Source organism: Parasteatoda tepidariorum, chromosome 7 (genome assembly GCF_043381705.1).
Source record: "Parasteatoda tepidariorum isolate YZ-2023 chromosome 7, CAS_Ptep_4.0, whole genome shotgun sequence".
Classification (NCBI taxonomy): domain Eukaryota; kingdom Metazoa; phylum Arthropoda; class Arachnida; order Araneae; family Theridiidae; genus Parasteatoda; species Parasteatoda tepidariorum.
In genome coordinates this window covers 28,138,799-28,149,654 of record NC_092210.1, presented here as the reverse complement: position 1 = coordinate 28,149,654, position 10,856 = coordinate 28,138,799, and the positions used below count along the sequence as shown (strand labels likewise).

Genomic DNA, 10,856 nt, shown 5'->3' with positions numbered 1-10,856 from the left:
TAATTCTTCGTTTATTACAGTTTCAACAATAATGGCATTTCTAAAATTAATAATATAATTGCAATATAATTTGAAAACCTCTTTTTCACACATTATGCGCAATTTATGCAGTTTAGTAACAATTACAAATTGCACAAATTGTTGCAATTGTAGTAATAGCAGCAATTTATGCAGTTTAGTAACAACTTAGTAGTAACGCAATGAACAAAAATGATTTTTAAATTTAGTTTCCATTTTATTGGTTGTGCAAATATTGAGCCTCCTTTTAACCAAGTAATGTTTAATGCAAAATGAGAAAAAATTGTTTATAAGGAAGGAAATATATTAAGTAAAAAAGAGTCCTTTCTAATCTAAGTTTTTTTTTTTCAAACTGAAGATTTTGTAATGACGCTGTGCATTTCAGTAAGTGCTTCAGTCATAGCTGTTTCGAAATCATCTGAACTAGTTTTTGGACAGGTATTACTTGCACTAATGACGCATGTAAGGAAGGAGGGCTTTGGATTGTAAGCACATGCATAACCGTCTGGAACTAAAACTGGAAAGCCTCCACAATTTCTTGCTCTGATTGCAATCTAGAAAAAGAATTAAATTCAAGAGAATTTCATTCGAGCAATTATGACGGAAAATATAATTCATTTGCGTATAATTATATCAATGCAAAAAATGTTTCAGAAAGGTAAGAAAGTATCGTTAATAGATCTCTATCTAATATGTATCAGAGTTGGCCAAAAATGTAATCGATTACATTTTTTGATTACAGTAATCAATTACTTGTAATCATGATTACAATTTTCAAAAATTTTGATTACAGCTGTAATCATGATTACAATATTGATTACAGTAATCAATTACTTGTAATCGTGATTACAAAGTTTGATTACAGCTGTAATCATGATTACATAGTCGATTACAGTAATCAATTACTTGTAATCATGATTACAATTTTCAAAAAATTTTGATTACAGCTGTAATCATGATTACAATTTTGATTACAGTAATCAATTACTTGTAATCATGATTCCAAGTAATTGCGATTACAAGTAATCACAACAAAAACGATTACAAGTAATTATGATTACAAGTAATCAAAATATATGATTACATGTAATTTGATTACATGTAATTTGATTACATGTAATTATGATTACATGTAATCTAATTACACGATTACAAGACTATTGTATTCTTATAAATGATTATATTTTACAGTAGATAGTAGAATGTATTTTATAATGATACATTTTGCACGTATTAACATGTACTGCATTTTGTACGTATTTGTATACGTACAAATGAATGTAACTGAAATGTATGTACATATGATTTTATCTAGTGCATATGTTCAGACATTTTAGTATCACACACATGTACATACACTTATATTGTAGGTATAAAATATATGTACGTATGTATATAGATAATAATTACGTATGTATGTGCAAACAATGTAGGCATGTACATTTATACACAATGAATATATGCATTTTATGCAAATATTTGTGTATGTAAAATGTATATCTATGTTCATGTACGCATGTATATACAAGTACTTGTGTTTGTACGAACATACATACATTGTCTGTACAATGTATGTCCCATGCATGTATGTGCAATTTATTTATGAACAGTACAATATATGTATGCATGTACAATATAGGTATATCTGTAGGATGTACAATATATGTATGTATACATGTACATGATATGCATGTCCAGTGTATTTATGTACATGTACATAATATGTTCATGCTCAATGTAAGTATCCAAATATGCATAATACATTTGTGAACTATTGTACGTACATTGGGCGTATTTATATTTCACATATATTCATACATGCATTCGACATGCATAACGTACGTACATACACACATTTGAGATGCATATATTGTACAGATGTATATACATATAGCGTACAGATGTATATTCATATAATGTACATATGATGAAATGAACATATAATGTTCATATAATGTACATATGTGTGTACATATACAGTACGTATGTGCATAAATATATTGGGCATAATTCTTTCGTACAAATTTTACATGTGTACATGCATGCTATCCCTATCTATGCATATGGTGCAATGTATATATGTACAATGAATGTATCCACACATGTACAATACACGTATGTTCCATGTATGCATATCCATATGTACTATATATGCACGTACAATACATGAATGTATGTACATACATTGTACATGCGTACATACATTACACGTATACATATGTACATTACATTTATGTCTAAATATGTGTACAATGCAATAAATAAAATGCATGTAAGTTAACTTTTAATGACTCAAGCAAGTTAAATGACAAAATCAAACGATATTTAAATTTAGTTTTCAGCTTTAATTGTTCTATATCATTTTGAAATTCTCTGAATAAAAAATTATTTTCAGGTATTTTCATGAAATGTTTGACAATACAGATTTATTTTTTTTATAACATAATGCATGATTCATAGAAATTTTTTAAATGGTAAGAAAAACGGTAAATTTTATGTGTGGAATTAATATTTAGAAATTCCAAATAAAATTATCGTTTGCTTTCTAAAAAATATGAGGTCGAGTTTCATATACCTTAGAATAATTTTAAAACAAATTTTAATAACTTTACTCATATAAATTTTTTTAATGTATGCACAATGTATGTGTATATTGTAATTACATATATTTAAATGTACGCACGTATTTGTACATTACTTGTAATTATGTACATGTATACGTTGTATGCACATGCATACATTGTGCATATAACTATTTTTTTGTACATCCATGCATTACATGCGCATAAGTATTAACAAAGTATGTAGTTATACAAGTACATACGTAAGTTGTACATAAGTACATACTTTGCGTGCACATATATCGATGTACATATAAATATGCATGTATACATGTACGCATTTTATTTACGCAACTATGTGCATATATTGTACCTTTAAATAACATTTTTACATATTGTACGCAAATACGTACAATTTTATATACAAACGTACATTGTATATACGTGCTATTATCGTAAATTTATACAATATATGCACTTAAGTACATAAAAGCATGCAAACGCATAAACATTATTTTCATATACGTTCATACATACATTGTCTATGTATACAAAGATACAAAACATTGCCTTTTTGTACAAACTAACATACATGCGTACATGTATCATAAATGCATAATTATATGTACTAAGCATATGCGCATTGCATTAAGTATATTACAATATAATTATGAATATTGTACGTACAAACAACGTTTGTGCATACATTGTATGTATAGGAATCGCAAATTGTACGTTCATGCGTGCGTACATTCTATGTACATAAAAATATGTAAACACATGAATACTTACATAAAAAATTTGACTATAGTATACAATCGTAATAACTTGTAATCGTATAGTTTGATTACAAGTAATCACAATTACATGTAATCAAATTACATGTAATCATGATTACATGTAATCATATATTTTGATTACTTGTAATCATAATTACTTGTAATCGTTTTTGTTGTGATTACTTGTAATCGCAATTACTTGTAATCATGATTACAAGTAATTGATTACTGTAATCAAAATTGTAATCATGATTACAGCTGTAATCAAAATTTTTTGAAAGTTGTAATCACGATTACAAGTAATTGATTACTTGTAATCGTGATTACAAGTAATTGATTACATAGCTGTAATTATCTGTAATCAATTACAGTTGTAATCGATTACTGTAATCAACGGTCAACTCTGATATGTATCTTTATAAAAAAATGGATATTCAATTGAAATCTAACCACTTAAAAAAGATATTTTGTCATTCAAGGCTATAAAAGGGCGTATGGATATTATTGAGTGAATTAAATGGAACATTATAATATATATCGGAAGAAATCGAAAGTATATGAGAGTCAAAGTCGAAAGATTTGTAGAACAATTTCATAAATAAACAAGTAAATGTTTTGTAGTATATTATGAGGCCGTGAAATATTGACAAGCTCTTAAGACATTTTTTTGCAGTATTCTCTTAGAGATTTCTTTAGGAGTTGACGTGATGTTTCAGTTCACTTATTTCTGTCCCAGAAATTTCCGCATCCCTTTTAAAATCTCGATATCTTAAATGCGATATTATTACTGCCGATGTATCGCATGTATCGCCCATGTGAGTATTTGAACTTTCATACTGTATGAGTATTTAATATTTACCATTCCGTGATCGTTTTATTGCAATAAGTCACACAGCAAGGCTTATGTTTAATTTTTTAACTCACAAAATGTATTGCGATATCTCTTTAAAATATGCTTGTAGGGACCTTGATTTTGTTATAGCATTTTTAACCTCCAGAAAATTAATTTTGAAAACGAAATCATGCCCTGCTCAGAAAAGTTACAAAAATTTAATTTCATATCAGTGATCATAAGCTTTCAAATGTGATATTCCAATTATGAAATTAGTTTCTCCAAGAACAATTCCATGCCAAAAACAATTTTTAAGGATTACTTATTTTTTAAAAATTTTATTCAATGATGATCGAAAAAAAATTGTATTGTATTCAAATTTGGACCTAATTTTAAAGATTATAATTTTAAATGTAGAAACACAAAATTCGAACAAAAACGTTTAAATAATTCCTGAGAAATCAAATTTTAAATATCTGATTTTTATAAAATTGCGAAATAAATCTAAATTAAAATTTAAAAAAAATTCAAATAAAAATTGCTTAAAGCACTTCAAACTAACAATAAAACTAAAAAACAAATCCTCATATTTTTATTAATTCAAAAACTTCACGGCTGTTTTTAAGTTCGAAATAATTAGATATACGCCGAGTTAAATTTATTTACTTACATTACTAGTTGATAATCTATAATAAGTACTTCTTATAAATGCAACGTCTTGGAACAAAACTGGTTCATCCATTCCTGATTCTTTTGCTATTAGTCTCAATCCCAAGAGAAGCCTATCAAAAGCCATTCCATTCACTGCCTAAAATAAAGAATAAAACACATTTTTCAACAATATTGAAACTTTTATATCTCATCTTAATGATGTATTATAATTTCTTCATTGAATAAAAAGAAACTTATTATTTTAATAATTTATGTTATTATAAAAGGGTTGCAGTTATTACATGGTATACATAATCATGCAATTATCATATAAACTACCAGACGACTTGGGATAATTTTAAAAAGTAAGAAATAATTCTTAACAATAATGAATGATTAAGTTATGAAATGCATGAATTTTTGAAGTAAAACGTCTAACGCAACTTCCAACAAGGTTGCGCTAAACGTTTAACGCTGAATGCGTGGCACTCGAAACGCATGCGCGTAGTATACCTGTTTTACAGTCAGAGCTTGGTTGCCTTGCAACCTAGTAAAATTACGCATTCCTGTTTTGAATTAGTCAATAGGTTATCTTAAAATATTCATTTGCGCTGGCAACTTTTTTGGCGGTGGCCTGAGATCTTAGCAGGAGATTTTAATGTGAATTTCTCGTTACCTGAAGCTGAAACATTATTAACTTTCCTTAAAGACAAATTTGGATTGGAAATGATAAATGGTAGAAATGATCCAACAACCAAAGGGGGAACTACCATTGATGCAGTTTTTGTAAGAAATATTGAAGAAATAGAACTCAAATATTTCGTATCTTACTTTAGTTATCATAATCCCATTGTAAATGTTATAGATTTGGATATTTCTCCACTCGAAAATGATAATTAAAAGATGCGATCAATTGTGAATTGTAAGCAATGTTAATAAAGTTTGTCTTAAAGAAACAATATGATTTCACTAAAAATCAATTTCTACCCCTTCCTATTTTCATTTCCACATTACGAAGTTTCACTACTTCGGACTCCACTATTTTTTTTTAACTCCACTATTTTTTTTTAATAAAATATTTTTCAACAAATCTGATATCTTAGTCTTAGTTTAAAAGAAAAAAATTGTAAATTTCAAGAAAAAAATTGTAAATTTCAAGCAAGGTCACGCGTGAGTGACGAACTTGATTGGCTCCTGAATTGTTTACGCCACGATTCAGCTTCCAATCAGGTTTGACACCCGTGTGTGGCGTTTAATTGCAGATGTCATATTAAATCTGATACAAAAATTTATTCTGTGTGATAAGAAAAAAAACTAAATCTAGTAACTTTAACGCAAATACGCCATATTGTTTATACACAAACAGCTGATTTTATTTATATTTTTAGGGAAACTTTATAGATAAAAAAAATATTCTAACATATACATAAAACAATATTACTTGAAGGGCATATTCCTTGTGAGTTTGAATAGCATTTCTTAAAAAAGCAATTTTAGAAGTAAGAGATGTTGACTTGTCAAGCATTTTTCTGCAGAAATCAACACTCTCGACTGACGTTGAGCGTATGACATCTGTTCTTCCGAACAAAAACTTTCGAGTCGATGCACTTTCATACGTTGCACCAATCTCCCCATGGATCCTTTATAAATGAAACTACATATTTATTAAGCTGAAAAATACAGAATAGTTTTAAGGCATTTGAAACGAAAAAAGGAGAAAGAGAAAAATCTGATATGACTTTAAGCACTGTTAGTGATACAACTATTGATACTACTTTAGTATGTATCATGTTAATTAGAGTTAAAATTCTATTACACAGATTAAAGTTAATTTAAAATTTAATGATTAAAATTCTCCTGATTCCATAACATTAAGTAACACAAAAAAAAGGGGGGGAAGAAACTAAGATAACTCACCAGGGCGTCATATCTAATCGATTCAACCTTCGTACTACAAGGCAACGCTTCAACTGATTCCTAAATGGATACAACCCCTATAGCAGGAGGGAACTTCGCCAAACTCTCCCTTTGGCTCACTTTATCGATGTTTTTGGCACACTTATTATTTTGCGACTCCTTGCTCTGCATCATCAGTGAGCAGTGTGCACGAAAAAAATTAACCACAATGAATAACTTTTGATGTAATGACAGGGTTTTCGCGGGTTAGGATTAAATCTTGATGGTTTGAGGGGGGTGATCTCAAATTAGTTAGCGGGCATGCTGTTTGAAGTTACGAAATCAAAGTCAAAAGTGAGCTTTCTCTGAATAAACATACCTTTTTTTCTACTGATCTGGAGTTCTGATCCCTAAATTCTGGCAATTTCTCAGAAACTAATTGATCGATTTCATTTAAATTTTGTATTTTACATATAAAATTACAATCTTTGGAATTGTGTAAAAATTTGCACACCTTACAATTCAAAATTAAGTCGACTATTAATAAATTACATAATGAAAAAATAATAATTAAAAACAAATTTTTCCATGGAAATATCTTTTTATAATCGTGTGCAAAAATTTTCAAGTTTTTAAAATAAATCGTAGTACGAAAAAGTAACATTAAGCGGTTCAAACTTTTGACCACTCTCCTGATCAAGCTATCTGGACAATATTTCAAAGATTATGGCTAGCCCCTTTATTTTGGGGGCCAAAAGTCTAGATAAATTGAAAAAAAAAGGTATGTCTATTTAGAGAAAATACGCTTTTGTGTCTGATTTCGTAACTTAAAATATCGTCTGCACTAACCATTTAGAATATTTGAGATCCCCCTAACGAACCATTAAGATTAAATCCTTGTGTGGGAAAATATGATAATTACATCAATAGATATTCAAAGTGGTTCGTTTTTTTCCACATTGTGCACGCTTTGTTTTTCTTAAGGGCTTTAGTTTACAACTAATACTATGAAAAAACTCTCTTAAGTTATTTCGCTGATCATTATATGTCTGGATTATGACTTAATGTTCATAACATAATGATAATGTAACAAATTATCAAACAATGACTTGTTTTTCTATTAGTTTTTAGAACTAAAAAATCTAAAGAATAGCAACATCAAAAGATAACATTATAGAACATTCTACACGGCATTCATATGATTGACAAATTCAGAGGGGTGATAAAAGACTTCAAAACGCTTTAAAAAATTTCTTTCTAAAATTACGGTAAAATATCTAGCAGCTGTCTTTTCATCAAATTAACCGTAAAATGTACCGTCAAGAATTTTTTTTTAAATTTTACAGTTTAAAAATAGTTTGCAACTAGTATGGTTAAAAAACCATAAGTACAAAACTATACCTTTTTTTTAAATAGTACCTTATTTTTTAACAATTTACAACTAGCATGGATTCAAAACCGTAAAAAAGAAATTGAACTGTACATTAGAGCTAGGCATTTCGTTTGGTAATTAGCATTGGAGGCTGGTAGTGGTTGAGTTGTGTTTCATAAACTGAACCATGGAATTAACCGTGGAAACGTAAAATACTATCTTTTTAAACTAATTTATTGAAACAATCTGCTTGATTTACGTAGGAAAAATAATTAATTTTGTTTTCAATATAAATAGCTGAAACTGAAACTTTTTTAAGTGTTATAATTTTAAATGAGGGTTGCAAAGTGTTATTAACAGTTTTGGAACTGTTAGAAATGAATGTAGGCCATGAAGCTAACAATTATGTTCAAAATGAAGGTGACTGCTACTGCTACTCTAGGTAGCTACTCTAAAATCATATGTGGAGTCACAAAAGGGTAGAAAGGCCAGACTAGCATTTCAGACTGCTGAAAATGAAAGAGAAGAAGCATCTTCTGGACCTGACAATGGTGCATATTAGTTAGTGGCAAAAGTTTATATATTTATATGGATTATTGGTCACAAGACATTTATAGTAATTTAATCGAAACTATGTTTCACTAACTTGCTGTATCTCTATTTAGTATAATTTTTTACCAATTTATTTCAAATTCGTAACAAGTTCAATTCAAGACGCAACATTCACAATAAATATAAATTCTGTTGACCGTAGGGATTTTTTAATTGAATGTATTGGTTTTGAAAAATTCAAACTTGAATTTTTTAAAACTTATGTAACTTATTTTTCAAAACTCAGAAAATGTATCTTATTTTAGGTCATTATCTTAAGTCAATTTTCACACCACCTAAAGTTATTTCTAACATCATTAAGCAACACCATTTTGTGGAAAAAAAATTCTACGTACAACAAGAACTACACTCATGCAGTTTAAAAAAAATCAAAAACGGAATCGAAGTTGAATGAATTTTCTCAACTTGTGAGTTCAGAAAGTTACGATAGTTTAAAAAACAATTTATAAAAATGTTATTATATACAAGGTAATTCTTTTAATTCTGGTATTTCTAATATGTACAATAAGATAAAAAAAAATGTGTTAAGTTTATCGCAATCATTGCGAAATTCATTATAAAATCCTTCTTTCTTTTCGGTTTCTACTGTGTTATTCCTTCATAAGTGAAATTATCATATGGTGAACTAAGTAAAAATTGGGTAAAAAGCAAAAAAAAAACAAAAAAAAAATTAAAAGCAATTCCATTTTTTTATCAATAATTTGATTTTGAGATATATTACTTATGATTAAATTACACATGAATTGCCTTTAAAAATTTTTGCTAAGAAATGGAATAGCAATCATAAAATACATGTAGGTAAAAATAAACTGATATTACTTAAATAATGAGAAAGCATACTACTTGTAAAATGCTAGTTGAAGAGCCATTTGTATGAAACTATCCGAACTCAATTTGTGTGATTTCATGAAATCTGTCCCATAATTATCGAAGTGCATACATCTCATGTCAAGATCATCTACAAATCTACATAAATAAGCATAATAATAATATTAATTTCACTTATAATACAATAGAAATCGTTTTTCAGCTTGACTTCTAAAAAGAAAAGTTATACACTTTGAAAAACTGCTAAGTGCCCTCTTCTCAGTAAGCGATAAAAGCTACAAGCGTCATGTCTTGATGGAAAGGAAAAATAATAGGCAAACTAAAATATTGATATAATGATATATGAGGTGCATAGTTTTACGTTGAATTGAATCGAAACAAGTTCGAGTTAATAAGATGAATAATTCAAGGATGGAATTAATAATTTGAAAAAAATTTACTAAAAAAATTAAACTATTAACACATTTGAATTTGTAAAAAAATTATAAGAAACAACACCCCCATTGTTTACACAATAATTTCAGACGAATAAATAATCAAGCAATGTATTTTTTTTATCGTAAAACCATTATAAGTTTTAAAGCATTAGTTCTATCTTCTTGAAATTATTTTCGGTTTAGTAAATAAATTATAGAAAATAATAATTGCACTCATAATAACTTATTACACCTATAAACTGACGCATTGCACCTATAAACTAACTCATTACACCTACATATCAATTTCGATTCCTTCCGCGTTTACACATTTTTCTCATCCACAAAAATCCGCAGAATGAGGTCATGAAACGTTTTAGATTATTATTAAGAGAATGTTATTAAGAGATTATTATTAATGATTAAGAGAAAGGTAGAAATCACTGGGTAGATTTTTTAAAACTAGATTTTGAGGATTTCTGCCCTATCCTTACAGTAAAGGACTCTTCATGAAATAGGCAGTGTTGATTATTATGAAAAAATTAATGTTTCCGTTTTTGAAAAAGTAAACTTATTTTTGAGTAAAAAGGCTTTGCACCTTTTTTTTCAACAAATGATAAAAGTGCTGTTTCTGAAATACTTAACGTATTTGCAATAGTAGTTGTTATGCCATTGATAACTCACAGTTTAAACTTCATTGTAAGAACAAAATTGAGCGATTTTGTTGAGTTTTATGTACACCGAAGAGCCATTACATTATGACCACCCTGATAATAACATGTAGGACCACCTTCAGCCCTCAAAACTGCTAGCACCCGCCGTGGCATTGATTCCACAAGGTGCAGATAGGTAGTCAGAGGTATCTGGTACCAAGCGATCACCAACTGGTCC

The 10,856-nt window shown here is 28.5% G+C and overlaps 1 protein-coding gene across 1 annotated transcript in view; it reads right to left on the bottom strand.

Annotated features, from left to right (window-relative positions):
• Positions 1 to 214: 214 nt before the first annotated feature.
• Positions 215 to 10,856, bottom strand: part of LOC107451699 (carnitine O-acetyltransferase) — a 35,234-nt gene continuing 24,592 nt past the window's right edge. Inside the window, exons 11-14 of the mRNA XM_043043247.2 lie at positions 9,565 to 9,687; positions 6,283 to 6,481; positions 4,861 to 4,998; positions 215 to 572 (exon numbers count right to left, since the gene is read on the bottom strand). Coding sequence (XP_042899181.1) covers positions 366 to 572; positions 4,861 to 4,998; positions 6,283 to 6,481; positions 9,565 to 9,687 — 667 coding nt within the window. The 3' untranslated portion in view covers positions 215 to 365. The remainder of the gene's footprint in view (positions 573 to 4,860; positions 4,999 to 6,282; positions 6,482 to 9,564; positions 9,688 to 10,856) is intronic.